The 19596-nt window shown below is 37.8% G+C and overlaps 1 protein-coding gene across 2 annotated transcripts in view; it reads right to left on the bottom strand.

Moving 5' to 3' along the window:
* Positions 1-19596, bottom strand: part of mus81 (mus81 structure-specific endonuclease subunit) — a 181205-nt gene that overhangs the window by 38051 nt on the left and 123558 nt on the right. For both annotated transcript variants that reach the window (XM_067143518.2, XM_067143519.2), the window contains exon 7: positions 8749-8867. In XM_067143518.2, the coding sequence (XP_066999619.2) occupies positions 8749-8867 (119 nt within the window). The remainder of the gene's footprint in view (positions 1-8748; positions 8868-19596) is intronic.

The following is a 19596-nucleotide window of genomic DNA, read 5'->3' as shown; positions in this document are numbered from 1 at the left end:
TCTAGTCTTTGTATAATTAAAATATTTTATTGCTTCCTTGTTCACAAATTCTGGCATTTAGTTAATGTACATATTGTAAGCTATGTAAATATGTAATAAGCATGAGACCACTGTATTTAGTATTTGATATTAATTTAAGTTTAGTATTAAGTTCCAATGTCAATAGATTTAAGACTTGACCTTAAGATTAGTATTAGGCTGAAGATGCCCAAAACTAGGGCGAAACATGTCCCTAACTAGTGTTTATATTTCATGTAGAATTTAATCACTACAAAATATAATTGTATTTAATAGGTGGACACAGCAATTTTATTCAAGAAAGAATTTACTTGTCATTGTGGGTGACGAAGTATTTCCTCTAAAAACATATTTAATGCGACCATACCCACGGCAAGACTTGGATTATTCTAAACGTACTTTCAGCTAGCGCCTATGTCGTGTCAGAAGGATTGTTGAGAATACATTTGGCATTTTGGCCCAAAACCTTAGAATTTATAACAGACGAATTGAGGCCAGAACCTGTATTCTACATAACTTCATCAAAAAATATAATCCAAATACGTTCGCAAGCAAATGAACAACTACAAAAGAACATACAGAAGACACAAGACTAGAAAATTTGCCTGTGCTGGGTGGAAATGCAATAAAATACGCTTTTAATGGATGAGAAATGTTCAAGAATTACTTCACTTTAGAGGCTGGACCTGTTCCATTGCGAGAAGAGAGAATCAATACATGATGGAAGGTTACCTGAGGCGCTGATATACTGGGAGCCAAATGTGTAAAAATATTGTGTGCACGCTATATGTAAGAACCGATTGGTTGGGGAAATGCACAAAAGTGTGGGGGAACTCCAAGTAATGAATATTGATAAAATTGTATTTTGATGTGGATTGTACACTCTATACATGACCTGTTCAGTATATTATTTAATCGCTTCACTCAATATGTAACAATGAAAAAATAAGTAGCTTATGCATATACAATAGTTAAATAACAATAGGTACTTACCATCTGCGTTCATTTTCTTTTCTATTTTACTCCAAACATCATTTTTGAAACCGCTGTCCATGCACTTCGGTTGTGATGAAACATAAAGAACAGGATGATTGCGAACAGTTCAATAAGTTGTTCGTCATTCATTTTATATTCACAAGCGTGTACAAACTTCACAGCAGAACATGTCCGCGAAACAGCAAAAATATCGTAGACGACAATACTCAATATCACGGAACGGATACTGCACTGATACTAACGCAGAAAACACGGCACTGCGCCGGACAAGTGTGGACATGACAGTCAGATTCAAAGGAACGATATGAAACATCACTGACACTGATGTAATTTCATGAAACTGACATGTCACGGCACTGACACATCACATATTTGTGTGAATAGACCTTTAATGTTTAAGACAAAAATCACCAACAAACTGAATAAGGAAGTGTGGTTTCACAACAAATAAAGATTATAACCACAAACATCAACAAATCACAAACTCAATACCCCAATAAAGCACACAAAGGCACTCAAGCACATTTTCAAAAACATTAGCAGAACATAAACAGTACGTGAAACAATGGTAATGGAGTAAAATTCAAATTCACTAGGCCAGTTACATATTCGACACAAATGAGAGCAGAATTGATACAATATTTTAGAATAATATATAAATTTTGTTAGGAAGTTAAAATATCGTAAATATTAATTCACAAAGTAAATTGTTAATTCCACACAGTGTCTTGAACTATTTTTAGCACTGACACGCCACCAATTTTAAAGAAAGCCATGGCTGGATATTTTGAAATTGTTATTTACATAGGACACAGTTTTGTTCCAAAACAGGCATTCTGAATTATTTTTTTACAAGTTGCTTTATTCGCCACGATGCAGACAGGGCTTATGGCGACGATGGGACAGGAAAGGATGGGGAGTGGGAAGGAAGTGGAAATAGCCTTAATTAATTGCCTGGTGTGAAACTGGGAAACCACGGAAAACACCATCTCCAAGGCTGCCGACAGTGGGATTCGAACCCACTATCTCCCGAATACTGGATGCTGGCCGCACTTAAAGCAACTGCAGCTACCAAGCTCAGACATACTAATCAGCGTTACCAATTTAGCCATTTTATAGCTAGTTCTAGCTATTTTGGAAAGTAATTTGCTACAAAATTTTGAGTTTAGCTATTAGCTAGAATTTTACCTATGTTGTTGTTGTTGTTGTTTGAGTCATCAGTCCATAGACTGGTTTGATGCAGCTCTCCACGCTACCCTATCCTGTGCTAACCTTTTCATTTCTACGTAACTATTGCATCCTACATATGCCCTAATCTGCTTGTCATATTCGTACCTTGGTCTACCCCTACTGTTCTTACTGCCTACATTCCTTCAAAAACCAAATGAACAAGTCCTGTCCATTGTCTTAAGATGTGTCCTATCATTCTATCTCTTCTTCTCGTCAAATTTAGCCAAATCGATCTCCTCTCCATCCATTCGATTCAGTATCTTCGTGATTTGATCTATCCATCTCACCTTCAGCATTCTTCTGTAACACCACATTTGAACAGCTTCTATTCTCTTACTTTGAGCTATTTATCGTCCATGTTTCATTTCCACACAATACCACTCTCCTATATCAATGTTTGAAGTGAGCAAATTTCTTTTCTTAAGAAAGCTCTTCCTTGCTTGTGCTAGTCTGCATTTTATGTCCTCCTTACTTCTGCCATTGTTAGTTATTTTACTACCCAAGTAACAATATTCATCTACATCCTTCCTTTAAGACTTCATTTCCTAATATAATATTACCTGCAGCACCTGCCTTCGTTTGAGCGCACTACATTACTTTTGTTTTCATCTTGTACTCCTTACCCACACCATTCAGCAATTTCTCAAGATCTTCTGCAGTCTCAGATAAAATAAAAATATCATCAGCAAATCTCAAGGTTTTCATTTCCTCTCCCTGGATTGTGATTCCCTTTCCAAATTCCTCTTTGATTTTCTTTACTGCCTGTTCTATGTAAACATTGAAAAGGAAAGGGGATAGACTGCAGCCTTGCCTCACTCCTTTCTGGATTGCTGCTTCTTTTTCAAAGCCCTCAATTCTTACACTGCGGACTGATTTTTATACAGATTGCAGATAATTCTTCCTTCTTGGTATCTGATCCCAATCACCTTCAGAATTTTAAATAGCTTGGTCCAATCAACATTATCGAATGCCTTTTCTAGGTCTACGAACGCCATATACGTGGGCTTGTCCTTCTTAATTCTATCCTCTAAGATCAGACGTAAAGTCAGGATTGCTTCATGTGTTCCTACATTTCTTCTGAAGCCAAATTGATCTTCTCCCAACTCAGCTTCAACTTGTCTTTCCATTCTTCTGTAAATACTATATGTTAAAATTTTGCAGGCATGAGATACTAAACTAATGGTGTGGTAGTTTTCACACTCGTCAGCACCGGCTTTCTTGGGAATACTACATACTACAACATTCTGCCAAAAATCGGATGGCACTTCTCCTGTCACACTAGATAGAATAACTTTGCCATGCTGATTTCTCCTAAGGCAGTCAGTAATTCAGAGGGAATGTCATCAATTCCAGGTGCCTTGTTCCTATGTAGGTCTCTCACAGCACTGTCAAACTCTGACATCAAAACTGGGTCTCCCATTTCATCAGCATCAACAGCCTCTTCTTGTTCCAGAACCAAATCATCTATGCCTTTACCTTCATACAACTGTTAGATATGTTCCTGCCATTTTTCTGCTTCGTCTTCTTTCCCTAGAAGTGGCTTTCCATCTGAGCTCTTAATATTCGTACACCTAGGTTTCCTTGATTTTCCTGTATGCAGTATCTACCTTTCCTAGGACCATTCAACTTCAACATCCTTGCAGTTCTCCTTCAATCATTCTTCCTTAGCTACCTTGCAGTTTCTATCCACTTCATTTAATTACCTGTATTCTTTTCTGCCCTCTTCATTTCTAGCATTCTTGTATTTTAGTCTTTCATCAATCAGGTCTAGTATATCCTGAGTTATCCACTGATTCTTAGTTGATCTTTCCTTCTTTCCTAACGTTTCTTCAGCAGCCCTACTGACTTCATTTTTCATGACTATCCACTCTTCCTCTATTGTGTTTCCTTCAGCCTTTTCATTTAGTCCTTGTGCAACATGTTCCTTGAAACAATCCCTCACAATCTCTTCTTTCAACCTGCCTAGATCCCATCTCCTTACATTCCTTCCTTTCTTCAATTTCTTCAACTTCCGATGGCATTTCATGACCAACAAGTTGTGGTCAGAGTCCACGTCTGCTCCTGGGAAAGTTTTGCAATCCAACACCTGGTTTCTGAATCTCTGCCTAATCATAATGAAATCTATTTGATACCTTCCAGTGTCTCCAGGTCTCATCCACGTATACAGCCATTGTTTGTGGTGTTTGAACCAAGTATTGGCAAGGACTATATTATGATCTGTGAAGAATTCAACCAACCGACTTCCTCTTTCGTTCCTTTGTCCCAATCCGAATTCTCCTACTGTATTACCTTCTCTTCCTTGGCCTACTACTGCATTCCAGTCTCCCATCACAATTAGATTCTCGTCACTTTTTACATATTCTATTAAATCTTCTATCTCTTCATACATTCTTTCGATTTCCTCATCATCTGCTGAACTAGTAGGCATATAGACCTGCACCATTGTGGTGGACATTGGTTTGGTGTCCATCTTGACGACAATAAGTCTTTCACTATGCTGGTCGTAGTAGCTTACCCGCTGCCTATCTTATTCATTATTAAACCAACTCCTCCATTTCCCCTGTTTGATTTTGTGGTGATAATTCTGTAGTCGCCTGACCAAAAATCCTGTTCTTCCTGCCAACGTATTTCATTTATACCAACTACATCTAACTTTAATCTATCCATCTCCCTTTTCAGATTCTCTAACCTACCACAATAATTCAAACTTCTAACATTCCATGCTCCGACTCGCAGAATGTCAGTATCCATCTTCCTGAGTGATGGACTGGTTGATAGCCTGTAATGAATGCAATGTAGTCCTGAATCTAGTGTGTAGTCAGTGATGTAATTAATAACCGTTGCACCATTTCGTCAAAGGTCGCCTATAAGTTTTTTAATCCATTTCTTTAGTAATTAATAGATTGTTGTAAATATTCATGGCAATTGACACACGAGTTGTACTTCCTTTCGTGTAGTCCCCACCCGGAGATCTGAAGGGGAGACTATTTTACCTCCGGAATATTTTACCAGGGAGGAAGCTATCATCAGTACATCGTTCATACAGAGCGAGCTGCATGTCCTCAGGAGTTAGATACAGCTGTAGTTTCCCGTTGCTTTCAGCCGTGTAGCAGTATCGACACAGCTAAGCCATGTTGAGTATTATAACAAGGCCACATCAGTCAATCATCTAGACTGCCGCCCTTGCAACTTCCGAAAGGCTGCTACTCCCCTTCCGATGAACCATTTGTTAGTCTGGTCTCTCAACAGATACCCATCCGATATGGTTGCACCTGCGGCTCAGCTATCTGCTTCAGTGGGACGTGCAAGAATCCCCACCTCAGCAAGGTCACATGGTTAGCTATAAATTTGCATTACGTGAGGTAATTTGGCTATCTCTCTTTTTAATCCATTTCTTTAGTAAGTAATATATTTTTGTAAATATTAATGGCGAATGACACATGAGTTGTACTGCATGTTCAACTTATAGGCGACCTTTGACGAAATGGTGCAACGGTTATTAATTGCATCACTGACTACACACTAGATTCAGGACTACATTGCATCATTATAAGCTATCAACCAGTCCATCACTCAGTAAATTCCTGACTTCCATCAATTAGCTTCCTGGTTGGCTGAGAGACAACGTTTAAACCAGTGCAATTGCTAAATTAGTGAAATATACAACTGAAAGTGCTAGTGTAACATAAAACAGTAATAATGTATAGTGTACATACAGTTGCGATAAATAATGGCGTGTGGCCTCCGGATTAAGATTAGTGAGTACCGTAGTTTTAATAAAGACCGGGCAAGTTGGCCGTGCGGTTAGGAGCGCGCAGCTGTGAGCTTGCATCCGGGAGATAGAGATCCCACTGTCGGCAGCCCTGAAGATGGTTTTCCGTGGTTTCCCATTTTCACACCAGGCAAATGCTGGGGCTGTACCTTAATTAGGGCCATAGCCGCTTCCTTCCCATTCCCAGGCTTTTCCTATCCCATCGTCGCCATAAGACCTATCTGTGTCAGTGCAACGTAAAGCAAAATAACAAAAAAAGTTTTAATAAAGTGAAAATTCTGCCTAAGTACACACAACAGTATAGAAAAGAGTGGGAATCTTTGGCGGAATTTAAATGGTGACTTCAACCTGTTTCTAATGATAAAACTAAAGCATATTGCAAATACTGTCAGTGTGAAATAAAATCAAAGTTGTTTGATTTAAGATCACATGCAGAATGCAATAAACAGTAGACATCCACACTACAAGCTCATTAGGTGGACATGAGGCATAGAGTAATATAGCATTGTTTTTGTCAGAACATTGTGCTCCACTCGTAGTGACCACTTGTCAGAGCGCGGTGAGTTCATCTAGCCTTTTTCTAAGCTATTTTAGCCAGTAATGTTAGCCATTTTTAGCTATATTTTGAATACAGTGTAGCTACATGTTTTGTTCATGAGTTGGCAACACTGGTTCTGATGTCATGTTATTTAAAATCCATTATATACAGTCACTTACTGATGTGGTGCATTTGGTTACTATTTAATTCCATTACCTTCAAGATGAATGTATATTAAACATGACTCCTTTCAGACATGGCTTGTCGAGTACATTTCAAATCCAGACGTCATGACGAATACATACAATTTAAAATGGAAACATTTTCACCACCACTTTATTAAAATTAGTTAGTGTGTAACACTAAGGCATACAAGCAAATTAACGTGGTTCGTAGTATCTGTTTGATCTTGCAGGTGTCACTGTAGGCCAAGAGCAATACTAGGACATCCTTCCAAATGAGAGTTCAAGTTGGAGACCAATAGAGCTGGGACAGATACAACGCAACCGTTTCAGGAAAACAACCATTGTTGAATGAAACCGTTGCAAGAAAATAACAGTTTGCAGTTGCAGTGTTGCTCTGCTGTTGCATTCTTCACCAACACCATTTCACAGTTTCACAACCAGTACATATACAAAACCGTCTCTCTCAATTTTTCATTTCTTGAAACTAGGGTTTTCCAATGGAAATAGAATAACCTGCAGGTCAGGTAGGGCATTCTGAGAGCTGCGGTGCTATTGCCTGATGTGCCTGACATCACCAAATGTAAGAATACAGTGCTACACCAGATTCAATGGCTTGAGTGTTGCAAGGTACAGGTAGTTGAGTATTTTTTGAGTTCATCTTGTTAGTAATTCCAATTACACTCCACTCAATCATGAAATACAGAACTATCTTTAGAATCTGTAACATTTATCAATTAAAACTAATAAGAAAACATACAATTACAAATACATCTCTGTAATGACAAAGACACACTCACAACAGCTCAGATGATGGAATGCTGGGCCTTCTCAGCCCAACTTAGCAGGTTCAATTCTGACTCAGTCCAGTGGTATCTGAAGGTACTCAAATACGTCAGCTTCATGTTGGTAGATTTACTGGCACATTAAATAACTCCTGCAGGACAGAATTCTGGCACCTCGGGGTCTCCAAAAACATATTATTTGATTGAATCCAAATTTTAACACAATATACATTATTTATAAATTTCAGAATGTTATGTTTCCAAAGAAAAAAGCAGTTATTAATTTTATAAGGCAACTGTTTTTGATGCAGGGTGATTGGATAACTGTGTTCTTGGTCACATTGTAATCTTAATATACCCAATGGTTATGAAATATGACTGTGAAATATGCTAGGGGCTTTACGTCACACCGACACAGATAGGTCTTATGGCGACGATGGGATAGGAAAGGCCTAGGAGTTGGAAGGAAGCGGCCGTGGCCTTAATTAAGGTACAGCCCCAGCATTTCCCTGGTGTGAAAATGGGAAACCACGGAAAACCATCTTCAGGGCTGCCGATAGTGGGATTCGAACCTACTATCTCCTGGATGCAAGCTCACAGTGTGAAATATGTAAATGAAGTCACTTATTTTATATCAGTTTGTATTTGTATCAGATACAATGACTCTGGCACACGGTAGCTGAGGCCATATGATTATTTTGACTATAGTGCCTATATCAGATTATCGGCTTTCTACAGACTGATCTACAGTATAAAAGATTGTAGTAAAATAAAGGACACACAAACTGGAAGTTCCCAGTAGTATTCTATAATGCACATTATCTTCCTGATGTTACCTGCAAACATATTCCAAGTTTCCCTCGCACCGATGGTGGTTGGCACAACGATGGTCCACCATTCTGCAGTGGAACTTTATTTCTCATTTAATATGGTGTACCTAGCTATGGTTCTCAATTTACAATTCCATACATACAGTGTTTCATAAAGAACACCTAGAGTTTTAACAAAAGCAGGGTAAGTGGTATGCAGAAAATTTTAAGTTTTGAAAACTGCATTACAAAACAAAGCATTTTTCAGCAGCACAATGTTAGGAAATTGCTAACAATAACTGTAAGGGATAAGTAGAGTCAAAGTAGAATTTTCTGTTTCTGCAGATATGAGAAGTTTTTAGAATAAAAACCAGCAACCATCCACACTTGACAATCCAAAATAATTTAAAATCCTCACCCTAAGGATTCCTGAGTATCCACCAACAGCTTTACTTCAAATGAACCAGGCTGAAGAATCTTCGTCATGTGCTCCTGATCAGTAGAAGTAACCTTCTGCTTCCTTTTCTGAGGAGATGTCTGAAACAGACAAACACTGTATTTACTTGCCTGTTACACCCTCTCACCAATACCATCTCCTCTTAATTTTCAATTATTACTGAGGAAAAGAAATTAATTGCAAAAAAATCTTTGAAGTGAACAGGTAGCAAATGCAACATTTGAGTTAAAGGTAAAACCCACGCCTTCAACCACACACTGGATAAACTGTTATCTAATGTTATTGTTACATTTGATCATTTAACTGGAGTAACTTATTAGTGCAATGCCAGAGTGACCAGACATCCTCCTTTCTCCAGACCTTGTAGCCTTCTGTCTGAAATCCTCCTTTCCCCAGACATTGTAGCCTTCTGTCTGGCATCTGGTAGAAATTTTCATCTTTGCCATGGCCCTGGCTATTCTTTCTCCCCTACTCTAGATGTCTCAACATCCTTCAAGCTTCTGAGATCCACCTCCCAGGAGGCCGAATATAGTATGTAATTAGGAAAAGTCCAGTACACAGCAGGGAGAGAAAATGAGCATGAAAACAAGTTTTACGGGATCCTTAAAGGTGAATCTGTTACAATATGTTGCAGAAAATGCAGCGAGACCTGTGAGCTGTAAATACGAAGGGCATGAAAATGAAAGACGCCCTACGCCTTCGATACTTAATCGGAATCGGAAAAGAACAAGAGTTGACCAACGGAGGTCAGATAGGACAGACAAAAGTGAAGAGCCTGGCACAAGTAAGTGGAAGCTATGCCAGGACTCAGCTAAGGACCCTGTGGTTGCCAAGCCACACTCTCAAGTTAAGAGCCCCTGGGGCCCATCTGTCGTGTCACTGACACAGCGCCGCCCGCAATCAGTACTCATTGAGCGAACGGTTCGATCACAAATCGAACGGTTCGATCACGAATTGAACTGCGACCTCACAATACAGGAATGAAGTAGAAATAAGAATCATAGAGTCAAGAAAAGGGAATACAATCCCAAAGTGTCAAAGTAAAATAATTGTACAAGGAAATGAATTTAAGACATACATTGGGAATATTAAGAAGATGCAGTTCTGAACAGTAGAAACCAGCCAGGTAATGGTAAAATGTTTGAATAAACACAGGATGTTTGTGACTCTCTTATCACGATGTGTACACGGTCAAAAGGGCAGCAGGGCGAAGCTTGGAAAACACATGTAGATAGGAAAATTACAACTCTTCAAGCATCTAGAACAATGGAGATGATTACAACTTATTCAGGGAAGCGAGGCTACCGCCCAATAGGAAAATGACAAATTAGAATCACGAGGAGTCGAAGTCATCGGTGCATGGTAATTTAGAGAACACCGAAATGACTTAAGGAGGGACATAAAAGATTAGTCAGTCAGTTTTTGGTAGTCAGCAGGTGGATGACAGAAGTCGGGAGCAAGGGAAGTCCAGAGGTACAGTAAGCCGGTCAGGTTGAGAACAGTATTCAAGTAAGACCTCGAAGTCAGAATTTACTAGAAAATGGTAATAAGTATTCTTGGGCAGTGTGCCGGGAAATCATATACACTCAGACGATAGAGTAATACGTAGGGGAAACACTTAAGCGAACTAGGAGAGCCGCTAGCACAAACGGAAAGCCCTCACGTAACAATAAGCAACCAGGGACCGTATAAGTAATTAGGCAAGGAGCCGAGGCTCATATTCGTCTACGGCAATTAAAGACTTCACTTCAAGGAAGTAGCTGTAAAAGACTTTGGCTGTGCATTTGTCGACAAGTGAAGGTCTCTGGAGGAGCCCACTTGATATTCGCTACTCAATACGAAGTAGTTCAAGGGAAGACGTTGCTTTAGAGGCGAAGAGTATCCCTACCATAGACACGAGCGGGGACAATAACTGTAAGAGTATTGACCGGAAAGGTGGGAAGAGGTAACCACGGAGGCAGTAGATTCCAGTACATCCATTGAGGCCAACACTAAGGGAGTTACACAGACGGTAGGAGGTGGAAGTAACAGAACTGCATCCTCTTGTGTAAACTGAAGGAAACCAGTGAAACCAGTGAGTGCTAGTGTGCGTAGGTGAACGTAGAGCTTCAAGAGAGAAGACGTCGTGGAAGTCATCAATCTCCTGAAAGATAAGTATCAACTGGTATTAACGAAAATGCAGATAGGGAACCAAGGACTTCTTAGCTAGTATTGAAAGTGTATAGATTAGGAATTTCCCTAAAAACCAAGACAAAAACATCAGTTGTATAAAGTTGTATATAATTGCACAGTTTGTACAGTAGTTCAAGGGAAGGTCTCTGGAGGAGCCCACTTGATAGTCGCTACTCAATACGAAGTAGTTCAAGGGAAGACGTTGCTTTAGAGGCGAAGAGTATCCCTACCATAGACTCGAGCAGGGACAATAACTGTACGAGTATTGACCGGAAAGTTGGGAAGAGGTAACCACGGAGGCAGTAGATTCCAAGGCCAACACTATATCATTTCAATATAGTTGATTTGGCATTAAGCAATAACTGGTGTTATTATTGTAGAGCTTTAAGTGCATTAGAACCCTTTTCGCCCCCAGCCTGCTGTATTCGTAGGATATGACATGTCTTAGTCACCTCTTATGGCAGGCAGGGGATATCATGTGTGTGCTACTTATTTGGTCATAAAAATTGGACGTAAAGTGTGTATAGAATTAAGAGCGGTATGGGATGTAGCACACGCTGTTGAAAATGTCCATAATCCTGTGCTAATTTATTACAAAATGGATGAATAGGTACATATTTGAATTCACATTCTCACTGAAAAATACAGGCTCAGTTATCTGCGATGCACTTATCACACACCATTCCCCTATTTTAATGGGATGCAATGGCACTTCCTATACAATATATGGGTTCTCAGTACTCCACAATAGCACATTTTGAGGACGATGAAACCATGCCTCATCAGTCAAAAACATTGACTGAGGATCCACATTTCCATCTTTCATTATCATGAATCCACTTTAAAAAAACTTATTCTCGTGCGAAAATTTGCCTGGTTAAGTTCCTGCACAAAACCTCATTTTCTATGGTTGAAATTTCAGCAGTCTGGTCACTTTGTGGGCTGACCCCATGAGTATGTTCATTTCCAGTGCTAGACAATTATGTGATTTTCTGAGACATGCTTTTGATCTCGCCCGACTATCCCAAAGTTCGTATCTTCAGTTAAAACATGTCTTTTCTACTTCCACTGTACAACACAAACCAAAACTGATGTACACTTCAAAATGCAAAATTTTGTATGAATGCCAAAGTCAGGATATTTACAAACAAATCTCCAAAGTAATCTTCTATAATTATTATTAACTTTATTGGCCACACTGGACCACTTTACCCTTGCATGTACATTTTTTCTTTGAAGGTTGTACTGTTTGATTCTTCTTATCTGCCCAGTACTTCTTCATTCGTTCTGATTGCAGTGTTCTTAATTCATCTGAAATCTTTACAGGCCGTCTGCACATCACTTCAGTTGAAAATTTGTGTTTTTTTAAGAACGGTGGGAATTTTATTCTTGTTCTCTGCATCTGTAATTTCGAGTCCAACTGTTTTGAGACCCTTTTGAATTTCTTTGATCCAATGCCCTCCTGTCTTCTTTCCCAGATTTCTCAACACTAGTTGTCGTAAAATCCTGTTTTCTGGTAATAGTAAGATGTGAAAGAAATAAGAGATTCTTTTCTTCTTCATCATGCTGGTAACTGGGTCAACCTCTCGATAAACAATTTCATTGGGGAGGATTCTCCAGACTCCTTCAACCTGGTATATTTTATTTATGCAAGTTCTAATAATTCATCTTTCAGTTTTGAGGAGTTGATCAGTTCTTCTTTCATTTTAAATTTGGAACAAGGTTTTGCAAGCATAAGTGGCTTCAGGCAAAGTTAAAGTTTTGTAGTGTTGGATCTTAGTGTCTATTGACAAGCATTTTTTTTTTTATAAGTTGACCAGGTTAGAAATTGTGTTTTTTTTTTTTTTTAATTTTGTTGGTTCTATTTATTCATGTTGCTTTCTCACTGAACTTGTGTATAAATGATTTCTCCAAGGTATTTAAATTGTAGGACTATGTTAATTTTTTGATCATTTATGATGACTTTGTTTAGCATGGACTTCTTCTATGTCAGGTGTAGTGATTGTTTAGAATTGAAACACTGGGGAATTTTATATCATGTATTTATTTATTGTTTCCTGTGGGTTTATGTTTTCTGTATGTGAATTTTGGAATTATTTGATTTTCATATGGCTTCAACATTGTTTCGTTGTTCGTGAGAAAAATTGAAGTAAAATGTAAAAAATTTTGGCACATACTGTAGTTCACATGCTAGATCGGAATGGGACGATTCCTGAGTTTCCGGTTTCATCATATTGCATTAATTTTGAAGTTTCTGCATGCTTTGCAATGTTCTTTATCAGCATTAATTACTGGTCCCTAATTGGGTATAATAAAACTTGTTGTGATTGGTGGGTGAAGGAAAAGAACGGACGCTCATTGGTTGTTTTACGATTTCCTAATTTCCGGAGAGGAGCGCTTCACTAGAGCCAAGCTCTTCCGAGGTGTCTTTGAATCTTGACCACCGAAGGGAGAAGTTGCCCTTTTCAGGTGACGGGTCTTCTTGGCCCCTCCAACAGGTAAGCACTTAGTTGTTTTTCATTTTTCAGGTTATTTTCTAATGTAGTATTCCGTTTAATTTCTTTTGCCGGAGCTTACCCGTTTTTTTCCATCAATCGCCAAAATTTCAGTAAAATGACTTAGCCTACCGGCAAGTCATATCAGAGTTGTGTTAAGAGACAGTTCCCATTTCGTTTCTTGATTTTATAAATTAGATATTCAATGTCTTTCGATGTAACCGTAAAATGTAAATTTCCCCTTGGGATTCTCATTTATCCCGTTTCATCTTGGTGTATTCCCATTTAGGATGGGTACCCTTTCTCAGAAGTGTTTTTGAGGGGGTTGCCTCCTAAAGGTGCCCTGCACTAGGATATATGCTTTATATGTTGTTTCCCTTTCTTACACGTACATACTTATGACTGTATAATGTTACTTTCCTTTTTCTTTCCATCAGTATTGTATGATTTAAATGTTTCACCACAAACAGTGGAATGTAGTGTGAGATGTTCAGACATAGAGGTTTAAATAACCTAAATTTTACCCTCGGGGTAAATTGTAATAATTTTTAATAACCATTTTTTATTTTTAAAGGTAATTTGTTTGATTATTTGCGCTCTAATTTGAATATAAATTGTTAAGTAAACTTATGAATTTAAAATCACTATTGATTTCGCTTCTTCAGCGTTGCCAATACCTTTCACCACCTGGATATGGTTCCCAGCCGCTTCCCAATTACCCCTTCTTAGCCGTCATGTTGGTTAAACTGTTTGTTATTGTTTTCGGTGTTTAGTGTGCGTATGGTTTCAATTTCATACATACTATTATCATGTTTCTTTGCGTTAATTAGTGTTGGTGTGTAACAAGGTGGTTGCACAATGGTAGCAAATATTATTATTATTATTATTATTATTATTATTATTATTATTATTATTATAAACTATTACTTGTAACCTTACTTATTCCAGAGGTTACATCAGGGGCTTAAAGAACTAAATCATCTGCAAACCCTAGGCATTTTGTCCTTATTGAAGATTTCGCTCCAATTATGATTTTAGGTAGGTTTACTTTTTGCCAAATTTTCATGATGTAATCTAGAGCCACATTGAAGAGCAGCGAGGATAATCCGTCGCCTTGTCTGAGGCCTTTATCTATTGTAAAAGCATTTTACATTTCTCCCCTGAACTTTACCTTTGAAATTGTGTTGGTTAGAGTTAGTTCAATAATTTTTATTAATTTAGGATGAAGGCAATATAATCTGAGGATTTTTAAAAGAGTAGGTCTGTGTATACTATTATAAGCCTTTTTGAAATCTATGAATGAGATAAACAGCTGTTTATTATGTATTTGTAATATTCCATCATTAGTTTCAGGCAGAGAATTTGGTCTGGGCAACTTCTGTATGGGCGAAATCCTCCTTGGTATTCTCTGCGTTGTGGTTCCAGAATGTTTTTTATCCTATTGTAAATTATGCGGGAGAAAATTTTGTAAGTGCAGTATGAAAGGGTTATTCCTCTGTAATTTTCTGGATTAGTTTTATCTTCTTTTTTGAATAATGGATGCATTATTAGATCTGAGGTGGTTAAAACAGGTGTGCCTTCGCAATTTAAAATTTTGTTGAATGTCCCTGTGAGGATCTATGCTTTAATATTGGGGGCTCATATTTTTTTTATGTATTTGTCTTAGGTTTTATAATAATCTTGTGATTGTTTTTTGTTAAAACTCTCTTCTATACTTTGTAAGGTATTTTTAAGACGTTTGCATTTGGTTTGCCTGATGATTTTATGGGTTGACTTTCTTTTATTAGTTCTAAATTTGATTTGTCTGATTTTTGGGCTTGATTATTTATCCAAGCTTGGTGTCTTCTCTCAATTGCCTGGTCACATTCTTCATCCCACAATTTATGTTTTTCCCTAGGAAATCAATCAATTTTAGTTTGGTGGTCAGTTCTTCTAATGTATTAGATCTTTCTTCCATTTTCATATAGTACTCCCTAATATTTATTAAGGTGGTATGGTCAAATTTTTTGCTATTTTTATGTGGAGGTCTTGGATTTAATTTTATTTTGATCTTAACGACATAGTAGTCTGACCCTGAGTCTCCCCCCCTTAGGACTTTGAAACCAAGCAAACGTGGTCTAGTTGCCGTTCACCTTTTTGGAAATCAGGATGTTTTCAAGTTTTTAATTTGTGAGGTTTACTTTTAAAGTATGTTGATTTTGAGATAGATTGTGGTGCCTGCATAATTCAACCAATCTTTGACCATGTTTATTTGCCCTCTTATGTGTTGGCCATTTTCCAACGATATCTCGGTACCTTCTTTCTTGTCCAAGTTGTGCGTTGAAATCGCCAAGGAGAATTTTAACATGTGATGGAGGTATAAAAGTTTGATCCAGGAGATCCCAGAATTTCTGTGCTTCTTCTTTATCCTTTAGTGTTATTTTTCTGATTAGTGGGAGCATGTACATTGATAATTGCGTAGATTTTATTTGCACATTTCAGAGTCAGTGTTGCAAGTCTGGGGGATTGAGATTTAAATTCTCTGACTGAATCTATGATTTTGAGATTTATTAGAAATCCATGGCCAAACTGCGGACAGTTTTTCATCACTTCTTTTCCAGGGATTCCTTATACAGTTGGTACCCTTGTGATTCTATAGTGTCTTGATCACTGTTCCTTATTTCTTGAAGGGCCATGATTAGAATTTTATGTTTGTCCATGATGTCAGTGACAATCTTTAATGTTCCAATTTGACAGAAATAGTTAACATTGTGAGTCGAGAAGAAAGAGATTTGTTTAGGTTTAATTATTCAAAATTTTTGTTCAGAGGCTGGCTGTTGAGTTTTCAAATGTTCTGATCCATCATAATATTCCGAATGACAGCCCACCGCACCGGAATGCTGTCTTTTCTGCAATATATGATTACAGTCGGTGGACTACTTCTTCAAAAGACTTTTCATGGTCGAATGTCTAAGGTTTCACCTTGAGATGAGGATAAATCCTCGAGTTACAATTCTAAATGTTATATAGAAAGATGAAGATAAGAGATGAAGGATGATTTCATGAAATTGTGAAGAAGGCTTTCTGCCTTATTTCATCCTAGTCGTTCAGGACTGGGAGTAGGTATTTCCTCCATACCCCGCAAACATTATGGTTTTCCCGCCAATACTCGGGTAGCTGATTTCAGTGGATATTCTTATCTATAGGAAGTTCTCTGAAATTACGCACTATCCTCGCCACTCGAGACTATCTTTAAATCTTCTATACAGTTATATTTTTACGTAATCCCACAGGAGGTAACCTGTGACTTAAATGTCTGGAATGTGGATTAGGTTATTATTATCTGTAGTAAGTTCCTTGAACTTATGCAATGTCCTCACCGTTACAAGATAGGAGAATCATTCCATATTGACGGTTTTCACTTTACAAAGGAATTTAATATGTCCTATTCAATACATACACATCTCCATCATTAGATAGATAAATAATAGTCAAACATGTTTCAACTCGTTTGAGCCATCTTTAGTGAAAAAAGGGGTTGAGGTTTTTACATAATTGATGCTAAAAAATGTGTTAACACAAAGAATGAAAAACAAAAGAGACATGACAGAATTAAAACAATTCAATATATACACTGTTGTATACAAGAACAGGTATACAGGAACACAACTATATTTTATTGCTTCAGATAGCCTTAACAACATATACATACATTCAAATAAAACTTTCCTCGAAGCAGTATGAAAATTATAAACAATTAACGTTGCTTGAAGACTGAAGTTCGAAAAAATTGTACACTTTATATACATATATACATGAATCTATCTTGATTGAAAAGCTAGAGTTCTTGATAGTTGAAAACTATCTGTTCTATACCGTCACAAGTGTAATCAGTAGCGAAAGCTTGCACTAATAGAATATTAGTTGTTTCTGTAACTTGTCAGGAACTGACATTGAAATGCATAATTAGTAGAATACTAATTGATGTGCTTGAGCCTAGGTGGGACTGAGGGAATACTGTCATCGGGCTCGACGTGGCTGCGGGAAAAGGGAGCGGAGGCAGTAACCCGAGGTGAAACCTCAAACACTCAGAATCAGTCCACCTATTTGGGACACCTTTTTAAGAGGGATAGCCTCCGTGTTCGACATTCGGCGTAATCTGGTGCTGGGCACTGACAAGTCCTCGCCTGTGGCTGGAAGGCAGCGCCTTTATATAGCTGGCTGATGTAACAGGCAAGCGCAGTGCAGACGTCTTGTAGAGTCGAGAACAATCCAGGCTGTTGCGTGCGCGGAGCAGGCGGCACAGAGCGAGGAGCGCGAAGGATAGACGACATACACATCTCTATTAAAGACGATCTTTAAATATATTATTATCATTTACCACTAAAAATAACACCTTACAAGGACTCCCTCTAAAAAAAACTATGAATTATTGGCACTGCTTTCAATGGACATCCTACACTAAACCTTTTAAATGATAACAATATATTTTTTACATTAGCGCTTAATGAATCCCACGGGAAGTAATCTCTGACTTCAAGGTCTGGAATATGGGTTAGGATATTCTTATCTGTAGTAAGTTCTCCAAACTTACACACTGTCCTTGCCACTCGAGACTATCTTTAAATAGATTATCTTATCACTAAAAATAACATCTTACAAGGACTCTTTCTAAAAAAAAAATTTAAAAATTTGAATTGTAGTATTATGGAACCCATGCACGGAAGCTTAAATTACATAACGGAAAATTAAAGGAAAACTAAATAATCCATTAGAAAGCTAGACTAACTAGAATGTTAGACTAACGCTTAATAATAATAAAAACTACAAATACAGTTCCATGAAAGCCATTCACGTAAACGTACATTACATAACGGAAAATTAAAGGAAAATTAAAGGAAAATTAAACAATCCATTAAAAGTAAGAAACAATGTTATGTTCAATGGTCCACCCAATCAATACACCTCGCTTTACAAGTGAAAACTATTTAATATAAAAGCATATTAAACACATCCTGGAACATGTTTCGTCTAATTTAAGACTTCATCAGCCATAACGTCTCGTAGTAGATTACAAAGCTCACTGCTGCTGTCTAGTAATTGAAAAAAATGGAATAACCCATGTCCTTTAAGAACTATTAGAGAATACACTAAAGATAAAATATGCTCATTATTTACACAAAACTGTCCTCACTTCTTGCAAAAAAAAAAAAAATGTATCTTCAATGTTAAAATTTGAAACATTTTTTGAAACATGACATGCCAGCCATAACGTCTCGTAACAGAATACAATGCTCATTGCTGCTGTCTAGTAATTTAAAAATGGAAGAAGCCATGTCCTTTATGAACTGTTGAGAATAACTAAAGACAAATATACACACTATTTACAATAAAATAGTTAAACACTTCTTGCAAAAATCTTTCTTCAATGTTAAATTTTGAATGACCTTTCTTGAAAATATTACATGCAGTGATGGTAGCTCGCCTGTGGCTGGAAGGCAGCGCCTTTATATAGCTGGCTGATGTAACAGGCAAGCGCAGTGCAGACATCTTGTAGAGTCGAGAACAATCCAGGCTGTTGCGTGCGCGGAGCAGGCGGCACAGAGCGAGGAGCGCGAAGGATAGACGACATACACATCTCTATTAAAGACGATCTTTAAATATATTATTATCATTTACCACTAAAAATAACACCTTACAAGGACTCCCTCTAAAAAAAAACTATGAATTATTGGCACTGCTTTCAATGGACATCCTACACTAAACCTTTTAAATGATAACAATATATTTTTTACATTAGCGCTTAATGAATCCCACGGGATCTCTCCAAACAAGGGCCGAGGCAGACAGGGATTTGTACGTAGATGAAAGAAACAGAGCGAAACAAATAGTTGTTGAATCCAAAAAGAAGTCATGGGAAGATTTTGGTAATAACCTGGAAAGGCTAGGTCAAGCAGCAGGGAAACCATTCTGGACAGTAATAAAGAATCTTAGGAAGGGAGGAAAAAAGGAAATGAACAGTGTTTTGAGTAATTCAGGTGAACTCATAACAGATCCCAGGGAATCACTGGAGAGGTGGAGGGAATATTTTGAACATCTTCTCAATGTAAAAGGAAATCATCATGGTGGTGTTGCAAACAGTCAAGGTCACGGGGAGGAGGAA

The sequence above is a fragment of the Anabrus simplex genome, chromosome 3, assembly GCF_040414725.1.
Source record: "Anabrus simplex isolate iqAnaSimp1 chromosome 3, ASM4041472v1, whole genome shotgun sequence".
NCBI classification, from domain to species: Eukaryota; Metazoa; Arthropoda; class Insecta; order Orthoptera; family Tettigoniidae; genus Anabrus; species Anabrus simplex.
The sequence above is the reverse complement of the archived record's forward strand: the minus strand, read 5'-3'. Positions and strand labels throughout refer to the sequence as shown.